The sequence below is a fragment of the Balaenoptera acutorostrata genome, chromosome 18, assembly GCF_949987535.1.
Source record: "Balaenoptera acutorostrata chromosome 18, mBalAcu1.1, whole genome shotgun sequence".
NCBI classification, from domain to species: Eukaryota; Metazoa; Chordata; class Mammalia; order Artiodactyla; family Balaenopteridae; genus Balaenoptera; species Balaenoptera acutorostrata.
In genome coordinates, this window is record NC_080081.1 from 79,820,010 (window position 1) to 79,842,191 (window position 22,182).

Genomic DNA, 22,182 nt, shown 5'->3' on the forward strand with positions numbered 1-22,182 from the left:
CTGAGTTAACTACTGGTTTATTATGTAGCTTTTAAAGACCTTTTCTAATGCATTTATATGCTTCTGAATGTTTGAAATATTAAATATTATTTTGTTTTATTGAGGTGGGTCTTTTCATATGTATGGATACTATATGTATTTCTGGAAATTGTTGAACACGGTTTTACTCTGTCTCAGATTGTATTTTAATCAATGCAAAAAGTTGAAATATTATAAGGAACAATGCTTGGAATACCAAAAAAAAAAAAAAAAGTTGAGGAGAGAGAGAGGGAGACAGACAAAGAGGGAGAGAGAACAGGAATCTTGTGTGGTCAAACTGGCTAAAAATTGAATTATTATTATAACAGTTTTAAAAATAAGCTTTAATACCTATACTGTACTTATATAAAACTAAAACTTAATTTTCTTTCATCTGCTAAAAAGAGAAAGCTTCATTGGACTAATGGTCTGCTCTTGATAAGCTATTGTGAAAGGTTTCCGTTTTTAAGTAATCTGCCTAGAAAGTAACAATTTTGTGTTTTATCAAAATAATTTCCTGTGCTTCGTGTTATCTTTATCACCAGGTCTTTGATTACTTGAAAAAACCTAGTTTTCTCAATATTAAAGTTTTGCTCAGAACTAAAAAAAAGGGTCATACAATGGAGTCATGATGCCACTGGTTTAAAAAAAACCCTGAAAAAATAGAATGAGAAGCAAAAATCCAAAGGCTATAATTAAATAATTTTATTTCATAAACTGTCTACTCCCAGTTTTCCCAAATTGTCAGAAATTCTTAGTTTAATTTATCTAAATCAGTCCCTTTCACTTTGCAGAGAGTAGATATGGCCTCGTCCTCTGTGCCCTATATTGCAGAAGTGTTCTTTGAAAAGTCCTTGGCTTCCTGACACCTTTCAAAGTGTGCCGACAGTCTTGACCTGTGGTAGCTGCATATGGGACAGGTGGAATGGGACAGGGCAAGGTGAGCTGGAAGAAGTGTAGATTGAATTTGGGAAGACATTATTGATACTGAGGGATGGCTTGAGCAAAAACGAATGATCATGATGTGTTCTAGGGACAGTAAGTTCACCAATCACTAGCACCAGGGCATGGCGTTGCGGGGTAGTGAGAGATCAAATTGAAAAACGATAAGGGACAAATGTACAGAGGATTTCGGTGACCCTGTGCAACCACCAGAGAAATGCGTATTTGGTGGAGATAAGGGGACGTCATCTTGAACCAGTGAGGGATCAGTGAAGGTTTATGAGAAGGAAAATAAGGTGGTAAAAATATATTTAGATTATTTTGGTACAGCTTCTGTTAATCTAAAACGCTAAAACAACCAGTTATTTTACCAGCAAAACGGTTTATTTGGGAGGAGCAAAGAATTGCAGTTCAGAACGTGCATCAGTGACAAACCACGTGCAAGTCCCTTAGAGCAAAGGAGAGAAAACTCTTTCATAAAAGAGAAGGGGAAATTGGGAGGGGCTGTTATAAATGAAAAGTGCACTGGAGGGAAGTGGGAGTTTGAAGTAGTGGCTTTTCTTTGCCCGGCAAGGAGCACATGTTTCTCCCTCTTGCTGGAGATGCAGGGTGTGTCTCCCTGGGGGTCACATTGAGCGCTGGAGGTGTGTGCACGAGCACTGCCCTCCTGGCCTCCCAACTCCCTTGCAGTAATGTCTCCCTTTATTAGCTTTCAACTGTTTTGGAGGGAAGCGTAACAGTATATATCAGAAACCTTGAAAATATTTACTTATTTTGATGCAATAAGTTCCCTCCTAGAAAATTAGTCTAAGTAAATAATTGGAGAGATACAAAAAATTTTCTTTTAAAAAGTAGTTTAGGGCTTCCCTGATGGTGCAGTGGTTAAGAATCCACCTGCTAGGGCTTCCCTGGTGGCGCAGTGGTTGAGAATCTGCCTGCCAATGCAGGGGACACGGGTTCGAGCCCTGGTCTGGGAAGGTCCCACGTGCCGCGGAGCAACTAGGCCCGTGAGCCACAACTACTGAGCCTGCGCGTCTGGAGCCTGTGCTCCGCAACGAGAGGCCGCAATAGTGAGAGGCCCGCGCACCGCAATGAAGAGTGGCCCCCACTCGCCGCAACTAGAGAAAGCCTTCGCACAGAAACGAAGACCCAACACAGCCAAAAATAAATAAATAAATAAATAAATTTAGAAAAAAAAGAATCCGCCTGCCAATGCAGGGGATATAGGTTCGATTCCAGGCCTGGGAAGATCCCACATGCCGTGGAGCAGCTAAACCCATGCGCCACAACTACTGAGCCTGTGCTCTAGAGCCCGCGAGCCACAACTACTGAAGCCCACGTGCCTAGAGCCCGTGCTCTGCAGCAAGAGAAGCCACGGCAATGAGAAGTCTGTGCACCGCAACAAAGAGTAGCCCCCGCTCTCAGCAATTAGAGAAAGCCCCCACGCAGCAACAAAGACCCAATGCAGCCAAAAATAAAAATAAATAAATAAATAAACTTATTTTTTTAAAAAAAGTAGTTTAGCCTCTTCAACATGTGAAGAGCTTGGACGTTGCCACTCCTGTTCTCACAGCACAAAAGAAGCTGAAAGATTGAAAATCAACAGCTCCTCTCAGACCCATGAGAGAACTGAGACCACAGGGCACCCGGAGCGAGAGCCGGAGAAGGTAGACACAGAGGGAGGCCACCGCTGGAGCCACCATCTGGCAGGAGCGTTTCAGGAGTTGCTGGAGCCTGAGCATGGCTACCTTCAGAGATAAAAACGTGTGAAAATCCACCCTGAGGGCCCCAGCAGTCCTCACGGTGAAGGTCTGAGAAGAATCCTCTCCTGCTTCCCCTCAAGGGGAGGAGAAAAGTAACCATTTTGAAATTCCCAGAGCATTCTGTTCTCCTTAACAAAGGCCTGCACAGAACGGAAGCTGTGTTACCCAAGTATGACCCACAGCCTAACCAACCTGGGGAAATGGAAGAACCCAACTCCAGCCCCATATCCCCTTCCTGCCTCACTTAAGGGGGAAAAACAAAAGCAAAAAACTGAAAACACTTGCGGAGATCACAGCTTAGGGACACGGGCTCACTAACAGACTGAGACCCATCATAGGATCTCCCCACACGTCACCACACACCATCCGTAGGGCTCCTATATAGCACGCGGATACAGCTGAAAGAACTATGCCTCTCAGACCTTACTTAAGAAGGCTCTAGGGAGACAAAAACACAGCAGAGGAGACAAACCAGGACATTAGGAAATTTTAGCCGCTGGCATCTACAACTACAGCAAACAGTGAACACAGCCTAATGCTAGCCAAGTAAACATAGAACCTCACACCAAAGGCCTATTTACTGCAGTAATGTTTACCCAGCACATCATATCTGGCTCTCAACAGTAAAATCAAGTGTCATGCTAAACGGCAAAAAGCGTCATCTGAAGAGGCAAAAGCAAACATCAGAACCTGATTCAAATATAGCAGATATTTTGGAATTGTCAGACCAGGAATTCTGAATAACCATAATTAATATACTGAGGACTCTAAAAGAAAGGGTTCACAACATATAATAACAGATGGGTAATGTAAACCGAGATAGGGGAACTCTTAGAGTCAAAAGGAAATGTTAGAAATAAAAAGCTCTGTAACAGAGATGAAGAATGCCTTGGATGGTCTCATCAGAATAATCCTCTGTGCCCAGGAAATAATTGGTGATCTTGAAGATATGTCAGTCAAAACTTCCCAAACTGAAAAGAAAAAAGACTGGAAAAAACAATATTCAGAAACTGTGGGATAATTCAAAAAGTGTAACATGCCTGTAATGGCAATACCAGAAAGAGAAGAAAGAACAGAAGAAATATTTGCAGTATTAACAGCTGAGAATTTTCCGAAATTATTAACAAACACCAAACCACAGATTCAAGAAACTCACAGAATACCAAGCAGGATTAATATAAAAATAAACTCAAAATGGATACCAAGCAGGATGAACACAAAAATAAACTCAAAAGACCTAAATGTGGGATTGATACTATGAAATTCCTAGAGGAAAATGTAGGCAGAACACTCTTTGACATAAATCACAGCAATATCTTTTTGGATTTGTCTCCTAGAGTAATGGAAATAAAAACAAAAGTAAACAAATGGGACATAATTAAACTTAATAGCTTTTGCACAGCAAAGGAAACCATAAACAAAAAGACAACCTACAGAATGAGAGAAAATATTTGCAAACAATATGACCGACAAGGAATTAATCTCCAAAATATACAAGCAGCTCATGCAGCTCAGTATCAAAAAAACAAACAACCCAATCAAAAAATGGGCAGAAGACCTAAACAGACATTTCTCCAAAGAAGATATACAGATTGCCAACAAACACATGAAAAGATGCTTAACATCACTAATCATTAGAGAAATGCAAATCAAAACTACAATGAGGTATCACCTCACACCAGTCAGAATGGCCATCATCAAAAAATCTACAAACAATAAATGCTGGAGAGGGTGTGGAGAAAAGGGAACCCTCCTGCACTGTTCGTGGGAATGTAAATTGGTGCAGCCACTATGGAGAACAGTAGGGAGGTTCCTCAGAAAACTGAAAATAGAGTTACCATATGATCCAGCAATTCCACTACTGGGCATACATCTGGAGAAAACTCTAATTCGAAAAGATACATGCACTCCAATGTTCATAGCAGCACTATATACAACAGCCAAGACATGGCAGCAACCCAAGTGTCCATCCACAGATGAATGGATAAAGATGTGGTCTATATATACAATGGAGTCTTAGCCATAAAAAAGAAGGAAATAATGCCATCTGCAACAACATGGATGGACCTAGAGATTATCATACTAAGTGAAGTAAGCCAGACAAAGACAAATATCATATACCACTTATAGATGGAACCAAAAAAAAAAAAAATACAAATGAACTTACATACAAAACAAATAGACCCACAGACATAGAAAACAAACTTTACCAGAGGGGAAAGTGGAGGGGAGGGATAAATTAGGAGTCTTAGATTAACATATACACACTACTATATATAAAATAAATAACCAACAGGGACCTACTGTATAGCACAGGGAACTATACTCAGTATTTTGTATTAACCTATAAGGGAAAAGAATCTGAAAAAGAGCAGATATATATATGTATAACCGAATCACTTTGCTGTGCACCTGAAACTAACACAACATTGTAAATCAACTATACTTCAATTTCTTAAAAAAGAAAGAAAAAGAAAATACTTTGAGATGAATGAAAATGAAGACATAATACATCAAAAGTTATAGAATGCAGCTAAAAGAGTGCTTAGAGGGCAGTTTACAGGTGTAAATACCTATATTAATAAAGAAAAAGGTCTCAAATCAGTAACCTAACCTGTCATCTTAAGGCACTGGAAAAAGAAGAGCAAACTAAACCTAAAGCAAGCAAAAGAAAGGAAATAACAAAGATTATAGATAAAGAAAATAGAGGTTAGAAAAAGGAGAGGAAAATCAATGAAACTAAAAACTGGTTCTTTGAAAAGAGGTGTCAAAAGTTGAAAAAACTTAAGTAAATTGACCAAGGAAAAAAAAAGAAAAAATTCAAACTATTAGAAAACGGTGAAAGAGGGAGCATTACTAACAACATTAACATAAGTCAAAAGGATCATAAAGGAATACATAAAGGATCATAAATGAATCATAAGGATCCTAAAAGATCATAAAGGAACACAGTGAACAATTGTGTGCAAATAACTTAGATCATAAAGGATCATACAGGAATACAATGAACAATTGTATGCAAATAACTTAGATGAAATGGGCAAATTCCATTTTTCTCTCATTCTATGGATTATTGTTTTACTCTCTTCATAGCGTCCTTTGATGCACAAAAGTTTTTCATTTTGATGAAGTCATATGTATTTGTTTTACTTTTGTTGCCTATATTTTTAGTGTCATAGTTGAGAAAATATTGCCAAATACGAAGTCATAAAGATTTGCCCCTGTTTTATAGTTTTAACTATTGAGGTTAGGTCTTTGATCCATTTTAAGTTAATTTTTGTACATGGTGTAAAGTAAAAGGGTGCAACTTCATTCTTTTGCATGTGGCTCTCTGTTTATTATTTATTATCTAATTATTTTTATCTATTATCTAATTATCTATCTAATGATCTAATTATTCATTTGTTGAAAAGAGTGTTGTTTCCCCCATTGAATTGTCCTGGCTTCCTTGTCAATATCCAACTGAGTATAAATGTATAGGTTTATTTCCAAACTCTCAGTTCTGTTTTGTTGTTCTGTATGTGTATCCTTTGCTAGTACCACACAGGCCTGATTACTGTAGCTTTGTATTAGGGTTTGAAATCAGGAAGTCTGAATCCTCCAACTTTGTTCTTCTTTTTCAAGATTCTTTTGGCTTTTCAAGGTCTCTTGAAATTCCATATGAATTTTAGGATGGCCTTTTCTGTTTCTTCAAAAAGCACCATTGGAATTGTGATAGGGATTGCAATGAATAGAAAGATTGCTTTCTGTGGTATTGTCATCCTAACAATATTAGGTCTTCCACTCCATTAACACAAGATGTCTTTCCATGTATCTAAATCTTTCATTCTTCCATCAAGTTTTACAGTTTTCACTGTGCAAGTTTTACGCCTCTTTGGTTAAATTTATTCCCCAATATTTAATTCTTTGTGATGCTATTGCAAATGGAATTGTTTTCTTAATTTCATTTTGGGATTACTCATTGCTAGTATATAGAAATACAGCTGATTTATGTGTGTTGATTTTGTATGCTATAACTTTGATAAATTCACTCATTAGCTCTAACAGTTTTTTGTGAATTTCTTAAGATTTCCTGCATAATGAGATCATGTTTTCTACGAGCAGATTTAACTGGACTTGTTCCTTTCCTATTTGGAAGCTTTGTGTTTCTTTTTCCTGCCTAATTACTCTGGCTAGAAGTTCTAGTCACATGTTAAATAGAAGTGGCAAAAGCAGCATCCTTTTCTTGTTCCTAATGTTTCCGTTAAAGCTCTCAGTCTTCATCATTGAGTATGATGTTAGCTCTCATATTACATATGTGTGTCCTTTATAATGTTAAGGAAGGTCTCTTCTATTCCTAGTTTATTGGGTGTTTTTACCACGAAAGGGTGTTAGATTTTGTCAGATGCTTCTTTTGCATCCATTGAGATGATCTTGTGGGGTTTTTCTTTCATTCTATTAATGTGGTCTGTTGCATGGATTGATTTTCATATCTTGAACCACCCTTGCATTCCAGTGATAAATCCCATTTGCTCATGGTGTATAATGCTTTTAATGGGCTGTTGGATTCTGTTTTCTAGTATTTTTTTGAGAAATTTTACACCAATATTAATAAGAGATAGTAGCCTGTAGTAGTTTTCTTTCCTTGTTTGTGTCTAGCTTTGGTATCAGAGTAGTGCCGGTCTCTTAGAATGAGTTTACATGTTACCTCCTCTTCAGATTTTGGAAGAGTTTGAGGAGGATTGGTGTTAATTCTTTAAATGTTTGGTAGGATTCACTAGTGAGACCATTGGCCCTGGGCTTTTCTTTGTTGGGAAGTTTTTGATTACTGATTGACACTCCATACTTGTTTGGATACATTCACATTTCCTATTTCTTACTGTGTTCCGTAAGTTTCAGCATGTTTGTTTACAGTGTTGTTCGCATTCTCTAGTTCTTTACTGATCTTCTCTGTGGTGGTTCTGTCCATTGTTGAAAGTAGAGTATTGAAATCTATTATTGTCGAACTGTCTTTTTTCCCTTCAAGTCTGTCAGTTAGGCAACTTTTTAAAAGCATATAAAGAGTGAGATCCCATTTTTTCCTTGTTTATATATATGTATAAGTAAAATACAGTCTGCAAGGATATTCGCCACATTGCTAATAGTTCACTCTTACTTTTGGAATTATCAGTTTTTGTATTTTCTTTTTGTCTTGTAATTTTCTAATTCATCAGCAACAAATATTTATTATTTGCATTAAAAAGAAAAAGTTAAAAATACGTCTTAAAGAAATCTACATTTAGAAGGTGAGTGAAGCAAGAAGAGCCAGTTACAGAGATTTTTTTTTTTTTTTTTTTAATTAATTAATTAATTAATTTATTTATTTTTGGCTGTGTTGGGTCTTCGTTTCTGTGCGAGGGCCTTCTCCAGTTGCGGCAAGCGGGGGCCACTCCTCATCGCGGTGCGCGGGCCTCTCACCATCGCGGCCTCTCTTGCTGCGGAGCACAGGCTCCAGACGCGCAGGCTCAGCAACTGTGGCTCACGGGCCCAGCCGCTCCGCGGCACGCGGGATCCTCCCAGACCAGGGCTCGAACCCGCGCCCCCTGCATTGGCAGGCAGACTCTCAACCACTGCGCCACCAGGGAAGCCCCAGAGATTTTTTAAATAAGACCATTGGCCACGGATGAGAGTGCAGTGTCATGGGAGCAGGAAGTGTTTGGTCAGTAGTGTGGGTGTCCAGAAAGATCCAGTAAGATGGGAATTGGGGAGAGGCTGTTGGATTTGGTCATCAGCATGGGTCACCAGGACCATTGGTAGATCGGTGTCAAGAGAGTGGTGGACAGTTAAAGAAAGAACTAGAAAGAAATGAAAATGACAGATATAGATTGCTTTTTCTAAAAATTTTTATCTGAAAGGTACAAAACAGGATGATATTATGAAAGAAAACAAAGGATAATGAAAGAATTTTTTAGAAATACTTAATAGCCAAACAGTTCTTGTTTATCAGAAATGTCTGTGCTGTGACCTATATTGTAATTTATTCTAATTTTTTCATTTAGGGTTTCAAGTGGAGGTTGTAAAAGCTTGATTAGCAGACTATTAACATATCAAATACTTGTAAACAGTATGTGTTAATGTCTGTTTTCTCTTTACCTGACTCAGTGGTTCACTCCTTTGACTTTCTCTCACCAACATTTGTATTTTCTTCCTCATGTAACATGAGCTGTTTACTCTTGTGTTCAGTGTCATCGAAGAATTTTCCCCCATTTTATGTTCTTTCAAGAATTTTCCTGCGAGTTCCCTGGTGACCTAGCGGTTAGGATTCTGGGCTTTCACTGCCGTGGCCCAGATTCAGTCCCTCATTGGGGAACTGAGATCCCACAAGCCGTGCAGCACAGCCAAAAAAAAAAAAAAAAAAAAGAATTTTCTCCCATTTTATGTTCTTTCAATTGAATCTAAGTTTTACTTCGCTCTACTTTGTTTTAGCCGTAGGCCCAGGTTCTTCTAATGAAGTTCAAAGTTTACATGGCTTTTTCTTTCTTTCATTGTTGTTGTTTTTATGCAAACCTTGATTCAACCAATTTAGGTTCTTATAATGTTTCCACTTTATTATTCATTGGAATGCAATTAAACTCTATCAGAAGGCATTTAGCTAAATCAAGAATTGAGTAATTTTGAAGGCTGAATAATACATCCTTTATGCATATGATGTCCTTCATCTTCATTTTTCATCATGGATAAGAAGAAGAAGAATCTTGGTTGCATTCCTACGGATCATGATGAACAGCAAAACAAGGAAGAACAGAGCCAACCCAATGACCCGTGATCCTCATGTGTAAACAGAAAGAAACAAAGCAGTCTGAAATGTATTAGCTCCTAAACTCATTTTTACCTGGTATTTATCTTACTGGACTTTTTACAAATAATATACTTTATTAATAGTAATTGATGGGGCTTATTTGAACCGTCTCCCCACGCCTCTTTCAGGTGGATGCTGGCTGCTTGTTCTCCTTCATGATTTGTTAGGTTTGGGGGAGATCAGTGTCATCCTAATCCCTTATTGCACACTCAGAAAACCATAAAAACGTGCTCCTTTCAGAATTAGGTTATCTAGCTAAAACACCATCTTCCCTTATTTAAGTTCTTTTTATTGAATTCCAAGCTTTGATGCTGTTTTCTACTGAATGTCGGTAGCCTTACAGTCCTTAGTTCTCAATTTTAGTGACCTTCGTTCTTATCATTCACCTCCCATGTCCATTACCTAGAATTGCTCCAGTTTTGAAATCCCCAATGACAGAATCCCACTCTCTGGCAACAACTTAATTATCTTTCCACTTTACCCACTTTCTCATACCCGGCATACCTATTCTTGACCTCATAAAAGCTTCTGCTCTCAGTTATCCCATTTTTCCCAAGTTCTCAGCTCCTTCTGGACCGTCTTCCTTCCCTGTAGCCACATGGTTTGTCATTTTGTCACTCTTTAATAATTGCTTTCCAGTATCTTTCCCCTTTGTCCTTGTTGAACCTAGGCTGCTGTAAACTGTTGGAGAAAATCCCATGATTATGCAGATGGGAGCCACTAAATTCACGTTCTTCACCTTGGCCCAGATTCCCCAAGGCATTTCCACATCGCTGCCTAGACTTCTGCCAAGTGGGGCTCCCTGCCCCGCTAAGACTCGTTCCTCCACCACCTGCTCTGCATCTCCTTCCATCGTTCTCTCTGCCTCTGCCGTCTCAGTCTCTGAAGCTTACACATCCTCTGGTGTCTTCACTGCCTTGATGACCTCAGCACTGTCAGCCCCCCCAGCTGATCGCTTTCCGGCGGGCGGCCCCTGCGCTCGCGGCCCACGTGCTGCTCTCAGGTGCACCGCAGTCTGGCTTCCTGCCTCCCCTCTCTGCTGACTGTTCTCTCTTGAACGTCAGCGGTGGCCCCCAGATGGCCAAGGCGGGCGGCTGCTGTTTGCCTGACTCTTGACTGACCCTCTAGCAGCACTTGCTGCTGTGGACGTCTCTCCCTGGGCACCTGTGGTTTTGTTCTCACCGATGTGTTCCTGCCGTCTGTTTCCTTCATGCTTCCTCTTCCTACCAGCGCCTAAATGCTCCCTCCCTTCAGCGCCGCTCCTGTTAGACACAGTCCCCCAGGGGTTCATTGCTGCTCACGGCTTCACCGGCTTCGTGGTTGTCACTTTAGGGTCGTTTTCGCGCTGTCTCAAGCTCTCCCCTGGCCCCTAGAAGCTCTGGTCTCGCTGTGCATCAGGCACTTACAGTCGTGCGTTATCCCCACAGGCATCTGGAACTCAGCGCATCCGAAACTGAAGCCCGCTTCCTCCCCATCACACCCTTTCCGGTGTTCTCTTTCCCTGCGGTGGCGCTCTGCCAGCTCATCAGGCTGTGGGGAGTTTTCGTGGACATGTCCAGCTGCCTCATGTTTTGTATCTGCTCCGTCACCAAGAGCAGCTTGTTCTCCCTCCTCCACTTCTCTTCTCTGTCCTTCTCTGTGTCTTCTGTGTCTTTTGCTCAGGGTAGACCCTCAGCACTTCTCCCCGGATTATTGCTATGGACTCCTTTCCTTCAGGCTGGACTCTTCAGTGGATTCATGAGAGCTGAGACTTCATGAGGTTGCAAAAGCGAGTTTAGATGGGAAAGGCAGGGGGAAGGAATGAGCTCTGGGATGACCCAGCGTTTACAAGTTGGGGAGAGTAAGTGGGAGCAGCTAAAAGGTAGTGTGATTCCGTTTATATGAAGTGTCCATCATAGGCAGATCTGTAGAGACAGAAAGTAGATTCGTGGTTGCCCACCAAGTAGGGGAAGAGGAGTGACTGCTAATGGGTTTTCCGTTCTTTTGGCGGGTGATGAAAATGTTCTGAAAGTAGATGGTGGTGATGGTTGTACCACTCTGAATATACTAAAAACCATTGAACTATACAGTTTCAATGGACGGATTTTGTGATATATGAAGTATATCGCAATAAAGCTATAAAAACGTGTAAAAATACCAATCCTTGTTCCAAGTTGGAAATATTAATTTTAAAATTATTTTCATGGAAAACCTGACAAGTACAGGTTTCTGGTAACTGACTATACTGCTGAACTGAATGAATAAGCATTTTCAGAACTCTAATGGAAAACTGATGAATTCATAAAAGTGCTAACAAAAGATCAAGATGAAAAAAATTAATTACATGGGACTGAATGAACTGATGAGGACGATTATAATTTTTGTGACTTTCTGTTTGAATTAAAAAAAAAAATCCCACAAGGACTCAGAGGCAAAAAATACACAAATCAATTTTCACTGCAAAGTAGAGGAGCTGTTACAGTGGAGGATTACTGGACTGAATGTCAATATTATGACATAGTATGAGTGTGTTTCGTGCTTGGTAATTGCAATCATTGTTGCTTTTGTTGTGGTCATCCATTTACAATGCTTGGTGTCAGTTTATCTCTTGTAAAAATAAAATACAGTGTGTGTGTGTGAAAAAAAATGAATACAGTAAAAATAAATAAATAAATAAAATAAAGTTATTATACTTTACAAAAAATAAATGCATTATATGCACTTCCAATATCAGAGAACTCATTGTGGGTCTAAACCGAAACATATTCATCTAGGTCAATTCTAACAGAAAAATGAACTGATTTGTAGGAGCCAGCTCAGAAGTTTTAAAAGCACAGGTTGCTGATAAATTCATTTGCCAACAAAATTAGCTGCTTAGGCTTCCAAGGACTCACTAAGCAGTCTCCTTCCCATCCCTGCAGTGAAACAGAAAATCAGTACGTGGGTAAGAGTGGGCCGTGAGCACACTCTGCCCTGGCAGCATCTGAGTGCTGACCCATCTCCACACGTAAATACTTTCTGCTCTCCCGGCCTTCTTGTAAACACACACATGCACACACGTACCTAAGATGGGGCGTGGTGAGCATATCCATAGTCGTCAGACTGCAGCGTGGCAAATACTTTGTCTGTCCCCTAGCTCGTGACCCCGCACCCTGACTGGGAAGGATGCATTTTCCTGTGTGAGAAGAACAGGTTTAAAGCCCACGGGCCATGCTTTTATTTCTTAAAGACAGATTTCTCCTCCTTGGAAGGATATTCAGGAGGGTCAGTTTCCCTCTATCCTTATATTCTTTAGTCATTCTCATGCTTTTAATCAGCTTACTTATTGTTGTTCTCTGAATGATATAAAAAGGAATCATTAAAAAGAAGGGATGAGTTAGAAATGAAATAAGATAATGAAATGAAATGATTAAAACATGGTTCTTTTCATAATCCAAGCCCAAAGCACATTATTACTCTTCTGATAGCCTCTATAAAATCATTCTAAATATGAGATTCTTTGGAATTACATCCAATGTAAGCCTACTTTACGGGGCTTGTATACAACAAATAAAAAATAAAACAAGATAAATTAAGACATTTAATTCTAAAATGATTCAACTTTTCATTCAACGTCCTGAGAAAAAAATTAAAACTTGGATTCTGTTTTCTAACCTTCATATACATATGACTTCTGGCTTATTTTTGTGATTGTTGTCATAAGAAACTGGAAGAACTGTTCACTGTATGTATTTCAAAGGTCATTTATCAGCAGTTTGTACGGTTTGGGCTGTGGCGTCAAGAAGCATCAGCCTGAAAGGTTTGTTCCCCAGTGCCAGGCCCGCGGTCCACACTGAAGCGCTGAGCTCTGGTCCCAGCTTCGTCCTGTGGCATCTTGATAAGTGGAGGCTGTGGCACGAGGAGCAACTTTAATCCCTCGTAAGGACAGCTGGTTTCCATGGTGTTTGGGGACATGGGGAACCTGACACACGGAGCAGCCCAGATCAGATCAGTCTGGTGTTTAACTTCACACCAAAATGAAAATCCTGGAGGATGTAAACAATAAATGTGACATGCACCCTCAGAGAGTCCCTGGTCTAGTCGTGGGGACAAAACTGATGCCCCCCCTTAGGAGTTCTTCTTAAGCTTCTGTCTTCAAGTCGTCTTCTCTCCTCCTTGCCTTCTTCCTCGAGGACCTTGCCCCCATCAGCGACTTAGCTGTTCCCTGAACACTGACTTTCATGTGTGTGTCTCCAAACCAGACCTCTCACCTGACCAGCTTCTCCTCTAGGAAGTGCCAGAGGCGTCTCAAGTCAGCAAAGGTAAACATGCTGCAGATGCTCTGCTCCTCCCCACACACTCTCCCAAGCCCACCCCACCCGCCGTCCCTCTGCTGATGAACAGCACCATCACGGTCTCGTGTTCGACCGTGTTCCCTGACTAGCACAGTGCCTGGCACAAATAGTTATTAAATAGATCAATAAGTAAATATATCAACAGTTATTATATAATGAAATGATGAGTTATAATCCACACCTTTACTAAAAATCTTATTGGATACACCTCATGTAAGAGGCCCTGTGTTAGGCCTTGGGGATATAGTGGTAAATAAAACAGATATTAATAGAATTCACAATCTAGTGTAGAGTTGGGGTAATAGACTATCTAATGTGGTAGCTTCATCGGAGAGGTCAGGGAGGGCTGGAGGAATCATGACTTCACAAGGGTGTGAGAAAAATGGATACATTTCCTTAAGCAAAAAACAAAAGGGAGAATATTCCCTGTGAGGGGATAAATCTGTTAAGATGCTACAGCAGGTTGTATTTCCAAAAATGGCTGCAATGGTATTTCTGGTCCCATATGCTCTTCCAGAACTTTGTCAGCCCCCATCAAGAGGTGGGACCTGTATCCCCTCTCCGTGACCTTTGCGACCTCCACTCCTAGAGATGCATGGATGTGACAGTGTGGCACTTTTTTTTTTTTTTTTTTAATTATTATTTATTTATTTATTTTTATTTATTTATTTGGCTGTGTTGGGTCTTCGTTTCTGTGCAAGGGCTTCCTCTAGTTGCGGCAAGCGGGGACCACTCTTCATTGCGGTGCGCGGGCCTCTCACTATCGTGGCCTCTCTTGTTGCGGAGCACAGGCTCCAGACGCGCAGGCTCAGTAATTGTGGCTCACGGGCCCAGTTGCTCCGCGGCATGTGGGATCTTCCCAGACCAGGGCTCGAACCCGTGTCCCCTGTATTAGCAGGCAGACTCTCAACCACTGCGCCACCAGGGAAGCCCGGCAGTGTGGCACTTTGAAGGCTAGGTCCTAAAAGGCCACGTGGACCTACAGCCAGTTGCTAGTATTGTTCTTTTTTTTTTTTTTTTTTTTTTTTTTTTTTTTGGCTGTGTTGGGTCCTCGGTTCGTGCGAGGGCCTCCTCCAGCCGCGGCAAGCGGGGGCCACTCCCCATCGCGGTGCGGGGACCGCTCTCCATCGCGGTGCGCGGGCCCCTCTCCATCGCGGCCCCTCCCGTTGCGGGGCACAGGCTCCAGACACGCAGGCTCAGCAATTGTGGCTCACGGGCCCAGCCGCTCCGCGGCACGCGGGATCCTCCCAGACCAGGGCTCGAACCCGCGTCCCCTGCACTAGCAGGCAGATTCCCAACCACTGCGCCACCAGGGAAGCCCCACTAGTATTGTTCTTAATAGTAAAAGATTAGATGCTTTGCCTCTGAGATCAGGGAGTAGGCAAGGCTGTCCACTCTCACGGCTTGTATTCACCATGCTACCGGAAGTAGTGGCCAGTGCAAAAAGGCAAGAAAAAGAAATGAGACCTACAGATTTAAAAGAGAAAGGGAAGTCGTCTTCGTTCAGAGACATGATTATGTAGAAAATCCCAAAGCATCCACAAATAATAAGACTACTAAACTAGTAAGGGAGTTGTCAAGGTCATAGGACACAGCACCTCTGTATGAAAATCAGTTGTATTTCTGTACACCAGCATCTCTGCTGTGTCGTGGCCTTACACTTTATCCTACACACTCCAGCAAAGGACCTGATCGCCGCTCGAAGAGAAAGTAGAGGTCGTGAGATAGTAATACCCCCGCCACAACCATTGCGCTCTTCCTCCTCCTTGTGGCAGGGGCACCGCACGGCCTGCTGTGTTGGCAGAGGGTTCCAGCCCTTCCATCTCAGGCCCGATTCACCTGCTAGACCCGGAACGCTTTCAGCCCCACTTTTCTGGGCTGATTCCTGCTAATCTGTCAGGTCTTAACTTAAGCAGCTCTCATTTGGAGAAGCTTTTCCTCACCTTCCCCGTTCCCCATTGTTTAGTTTCTTAGCTTTCTATTTCCCCCTTTATATCAGTTTTCAAGCTGATTAAATTAATTAAGTAATTAAATAATTTGTTATGTATAATGTTCTTATTAATTATTTCACAGTGCTTAAGTTTGCAAAAAAGAAAGTCACATTTCTCGTTTTTCCATTCAAAAATGATGTAAATGTATTTCAAGAAGCGACTTAGCAAAGTTGGCAAGGAGGCCAGTTTTAGGCATTTTAGGGCATCACATTTGTCTTCCTCTAGAAGAAATGCCAACCAGAGGTCATCTCTGGCTCTCACTATTTAAATATTCCAGCAAAATAAAAAAGCCATACGCTTTGTTGAAAGAAAATAGCACCACTGAATTTGCCTTCCTTTTTTTCCTCCAGTTATCACTTTTATTAGTGATATTCGGGAGCTTAGTTGCTTTGCTAATGTGCTATTTTCTGCCTTGATTTCCATCATAGCTGAGACTGAATTCAAGCAAGTGTATAATCAGCTCTTATACCAATTCTAATATTGATGCTAAGTTGTTCCATATATTTATGCAAGATGTGAAATGATGTAAATGTCTCTATTGTCTGATTTTTATGTGTCAAAAGTACACTTATCTCTAGCAAAATGAAGTTGAATTAGATACTATTAGCAATGTTTTTATAGTTATGGTTATCAAATAACTTTATTTTGGCTACAGGCAAAAATTTGTTTGACCTGTAACAACACTTAATATGTATTGTTGCAGTTTTACTTACTTTAAGTATTAAAATGGCTGTTTGCCTGTAACAAGATGTGCTTGTTCCTGGTTTTTAACTTCAGAAATCCTTTGTAAACAGTGAAAACCAAGTGGTGGAATCTCCAGAGTAGGTGGAGACCTTTTAAAACACTCTACTTCTTGAGCCAAAATTCCACCATAGTGTTGAAGATTTATCCCTTCCCCTACCAAGAAAAGCTACAATGTATTTTCCATCCTTTCATACTGGCACAATGAAGCAAGGCAGCCTCAACTCTAGATCTACCTTTTTTGCTGTTAAGTTTTTCCCATTCTGTTATTTTTATATGACAGCATGAATGTATATGAAATAGCTATGAAAACAATAAGAATGCATTTCTTATGTGTGTGAAAATATTTACAAATAATATGGCTGATTAGGGGTTAATATCCAAAATATATAAACAGCTAATTCAACTTAATCTCAAGAAAACAAAAGACACAATTTAAAAATGGGCAGGAGACCTGAATAGACATTTTTCCAGAGAAGACATACAGATGGCCAACAGGCACATGAAAAGATGCTTAACATTGCTAATCACCAGAGAAAGGCAAACCAAAACTACAATGAGGTATCACCTCACACCAATCAGAGTGGCCATCCTCAAAAAGAACACAAATAACAGATGTTGGCGAGGATATGGAGAAAAGGGAACCCTCCTACACTGTTGGTGGCAATGTAAATTGATGCAGACACTGTGGAAGACAGTATAGAGGTTCCTCAAAAAAATAAAAATAGAACTACCATATGATCCAGCAATTCCACTCCTGGGTATGTATCCAAAGAAAACATTTGAAAAGATACATGCATCCAGATGTTCATAGCAGCACTATTTACAGTTGCCAAGATACGGAAGCAACCCAGGTGTCCATCAATAGATGAATGGATAAAGAAGATGTGGTGTATACATACAGTGGAATAGTACTCAGCCATAAAAGGGAATGAATTTTTGCCATTTGCAGCAATATAGATGGACCCAGAGGGCATTATGCTAAGTGAAGTAAGTCAGACAGAGAAAGACAAACACTATGTTATCACGTACATGTGGAATCTAAACAATACAACAAATGAATATAACAAAAAAGGGACAGACTCACAGATACAGAGAAAAAACTAGTGGTTACCAGTGGGGAAAGAGAAGAAGGGGAGGGGCAATATAGGGATAGGGGATTAAGAGATAAAAACTACTCTATGTAAAATAAGCTACAAGGATATACTCTACAGCAGTGGTCCCCAGCCCTTTTGGCACCAGGAACCGGTTTCGAGGAAGACAGTTTTTCCACGGACCGGGAAGGGGGGAGGCGGGGGAATGGTTCAGGCGGTGATGCGAGCGATGGGGGACGGCAGATGAAGCTTCTCTCCCTCAGCCGCAGCTCACGTCCTGCCCTGTGGCCCGGTTCCTAACAGGCCGCGGGCCGATACCGGTCTGCAGCCCGGGGTTTGGGGACCCCTGCTACAGCACAGGGAATATAGCCAATATCTTATAATAACTATAAATGGAGTATAACCTATCAAAATTATTAATCACTATGTTTTGTATCTGAGACTAATATTGTACATCAACTCTACCTCTGTTTTTTAAAAAGTGGGGGGAAGAGGACTGGCAAAAACTGAATACATATATTTAAGTATATTCAATGTGTCTTTTTGTTGTTACTGTTGTGGGATGGACACAGGTCATGCCCCTCGTGTAGCCGACCAGACCGCACCCCTCTTAAATCTGATACTTGGTCTCTCTCCTTGGGGAGCCCATAAACGAGCGGTCTAATACCAGGCAGCCTGGGTGAGAGGCACTAGGAAACCCCAGCAGAGCGTTCTGGGTTGGAAACACCACAATCCCCTCTCTTACTGAGAGAAAGGAAGTAAGAAAGACGAGGTGTTCTCCTAGGAGCTCTGCCTTGTCTTTCTTTTTTAAACCTAAGAATGAATTTTCTGTAACAGAGGTACCCCAGACTTTTTATCAGCAAAGATAATTTCTTTATCATTTTCTAATTATTGATTCCATTTTGAAAAAAATTTTTTGCAAGACAAGTTCATTAAGTACATGGTTTCTCCATTTTTGATAATCAAATACATATACAGGTGCCAGGCAGAACTTGTAGTCAACATGAAATAACCGGGTTACTTCTATCTATTTGATGATCTCATGTTATAATAGCACCTAACATTAGAATCGAGTTATTTGTCATTGGGTAACACTTAATAGTTTATCAGTGACAAACAATTTTTCCAAAATAGTAACTCCTAAGCTTACAAACATGGTCATAGATGTTTCTAAAAATTATATAGTCATGTTCACAATTAATGTTTTAATTATTAAAGCAAAAATAAAATCTTGATAATTTATTAACAGTAAATAATAGAATTTGTCCCCAGTAGATTTATAATCCAAATTTAAGCATCCCAAACTGCAAAAGGCCACACCTAAAAATATTCTTTTTTTTCAACCTGTCACCTGAATGTTCACACACCATGTAATTGCACTGAACGAACTTTATGGATAATTTTGAGAGCAAGAAGGGAAGTTTGTGATGCATATGGCTTACATAAGAAATAAAATTTACAAAATATTTCTCAGTGTTCTAGATGTGTAAATGGCTTGAGGCTGTCTTCAGAAAAAGTCTCAACAAAAGAAGCAAGGTGATTGCTTTAGAATTACAGTGGATAAGAGGGAAATGGGGGCAGCCTAAAGAAGATGGCGGAAAGCCTGAAGGAATTTTAATCTGTTATCCAGTAGGAAATTGTTAAAAGTAACATCACTTTAGAATGAACAGCCATCTTGGCCAGCCTTTACTTTTATTTATTTTATTTATTTGTTTATTTTATTTATTTTTGGCTGCATTGGGTCTTCGTTGCTGCGCAAGGGCTTTCTCTAGTGCGGCAAGCGGGGGCTACTTTTCGTTGCGGTGCGCGGGCTTCTCTTGTTGGGGAGCATGGGGTTTAGGCGCCCGGGCTTCAGTAGTTGTGGCACACGAGCTCAGTAGTTGTGGCGCGCAGGCTCAGTAATTGTGGCTCGCGGGCTTAGTTGCTCCGCGGAATGTGGGATCTTCCCGTACCAGGGCTCGAACCCGTGTCCCCTGCATTGGCAGGCGGATTCTTAACCACTGCGCCACCAGGGAAGCCCCTGACCAGCCTTTTAGATCTGACTGCAGAGCTGTGACCTTAAGAACTTCTCAGGGTTAAAAGGGTAGCTTTCTGAAACATGAATGTGTATTTTTTTAGTCAATGAAAGCAAAAGGAGACAGATTTTAATAATGTAAAGAAAGAAAGAATGTTTGGCACAAATTTATTTCTCTTAGACAGCTATGATGAGTCAGAGATGGTTAGAAGGTTCCATATTTCTGAAAGGGAGTGAGTGAAAGTGAAAATAGGTCTTACAAAGAACTACAGTGTTTGTGTTTACACTTAGAATTCTCTGGCTCATAACTTTTGTTTAAAGATATTAGCTAAAATTGCCAGACTTCTATTTTTTATAAATATTTAGTTATTTGTTTTGTCTTTTAAGTGATTTTCTTCTTAATGGAAGTTGAATTTTACCAAGGTATGTGGGTACTAAATAATATTTCTTCTTTGCTATAGGTAAAACTTCAGTCAAGAGGCTGACAAATAAGGTAAGCAATGGAGGTGAAGGTCTTTTTTCTTTTTCTTTTTTTTAAGATAGAAAATCAACTATTATAAGTTAAATTGAAAGATTTTAATATGTGTATTCAAAGGATATTGAAGACATACTGGCAGGAATCAAAAGAGCTGGTTGTGGATCAACTTTTTTTAGAGACCTTGGCGATAAAGGTAATTTTTATTTGTTTTACTTGTGTTTTATTTAACCAAAGTATTATTAAGGAATTAAGTTATGAGGTTTGCAGCTGCATATTGAAGAACATACATTAGAGAATCTACAGAGAGAATGTTATAACAGTGTGTTATTTAATAGATGTTTTTAAATCATAATAAAATACTCATTACATTTGAAGCAACTTTTTCTTAAACTCTTTGAGCAATCACAGAAAAATTATTTAAACATTGATTTCAGTAAGCTTGGCGAGAGGGGTGAGGCAGAGTGTCTAGAATAAGGAGAGATGGGCTTCCTTGGTGGTGCAATGGTTGGGAATCCGCCTGCCAGTGCAGGGGGCGTGGGTTCGATCCCTGGTCCGGGAACTAAGATCCCACATTGCTGCGGAGCAACTAAGCCTGTGTGCCACAACTACTGAGCCCGTGTGCCGCAACTACTGAAGCCCGTGCACCTAGAGGCCGTGCTCTGCAACAAAAGAAGCCACCACAGTGAGAAGCCCGCACACCGCAACAAAGAGTAGCCCCCCCTCGCCACAACTAGAGAAAGCCCACGCGTAGCAACGAAGACCCAATGCAGCCATAAATAAATTTATTTATAAAAGGAAAAAAAAGAGAAGAGAAAGGACTTGGGACTTCCCTGGTGGTCCAGTGGTTAAGAATCCTCCTTCCAATGCAAGGGACTTGGGTTCGATGCCTGGTTGTGGAACTGAGATTCCACATGCTGCAGGGCAGCTAAGCCCACGCACCGCAACAAAAGATCCCAAGTGCCGCAACTAAGACCCGACGCAGCCAAATAAATAAATATTAAAAAAAAGAAGAAGAAGAAGAAGAGAAAGGACTTCCCTTGAGGTCCGGTGGTTAAGACTCTGTGCTTCCACTGCAGCAGGCGCGGGTTTGATCCCTGATCAGGGAAGTTCTGCATGCCGAGGGGTGCAGCCAAATAAGTAAAGTGATTATTCTAAAGTAAGAAGACAAAGCCTCAGAGATAACGCAGAGGGCCCCAGCATTCACGGGAGCAGAGGAGGAGGAGGTGCCCGTGGAGGAGGGGAGGCAGAGGCATCAGAGGAGGCGAGGGAGTCGCGGGAGCCTGGAGGGAGGGAGCATCAGTGTGCAGGGCCCGAGAAGGATGGGGGGTCCGAACGTGGCTACAGGACTGGCGGTGAGGAGGTGCTCCCGCGCGTCAGCACGGGCAGGCGCGGTGCAGAGCGGGGCGGGTGTGAGCTGGAGGCCGGTTCTGTCGGTCTGTGTTGCACGAGGGGTTTGAGCGCGCGTGTGGGTGTGAGGGGGCGGGGGGCGCGCCCCTCAGCGGGGAGCTTTGCGTGGTACCGTGGGGAGGGGTGACGTGTGGGGGTTCACCGCACATGTTTGCAGAGGAGGGCTGAGAAGTTGAGGCGGGTTTGGGGGGTGGCTCTGATTCCTTTGTAAAGTGGAGGGTGTGGAGGAAGGAGAAGGTGTGAAGTGGCGTCTGTGACCAGTGAAGAGAGCTGACAGAGAAACGCAGGAAGATTTCTGGGAAGGCCAGAGCTCAGAAGAGAATGTGGGTGGCGAGGGAACGGCCAGCAGCTGCTTCTCCCCGGGCCGCGGGCAGGCCGGGAAGCGCACAGAGGCGTGAGGTTAGGGTGTTACTAGGCAAACGCAGGGAAGAAAAGTCGTGTGCTAGGGGGTTAACGGTGTCGAGGGCAGCAGTTTTACTTAAAAACACGAGAGGCGGGCTTCCCTGGTGGCGCAGTGGTTGGGAGTCTGCCTGCTAGTGCAGGGGACACGGGTTCGAGCCCTGGTCTGGGAGGATCCCACATGCCGCGGAGCGGCTGGGCCCGT

The 22,182-nt window shown here is 41.5% G+C and overlaps 1 protein-coding gene across 2 annotated transcripts in view; it reads left to right on the forward strand.

Moving 5' to 3' along the window:
• MICU2 (mitochondrial calcium uptake 2) overlaps positions 1–22,182 on the forward strand; it is an 87,188-nt gene that overhangs the window by 30,264 nt on the left and 34,742 nt on the right. Inside the window, exons 3-4 of one of the 2 annotated variants that reach the window (XM_057532810.1) lie at positions 20,155–20,186; positions 20,289–20,364. The exons of the other annotated variant lie outside the window; for it this stretch is intronic. Coding sequence (XP_057388793.1) covers positions 20,155–20,186; positions 20,289–20,364 — 108 coding nt within the window. The remainder of the gene's footprint in view (positions 1–20,154; positions 20,187–20,288; positions 20,365–22,182) is intronic. 2 annotated transcript variants of the gene reach the window in all.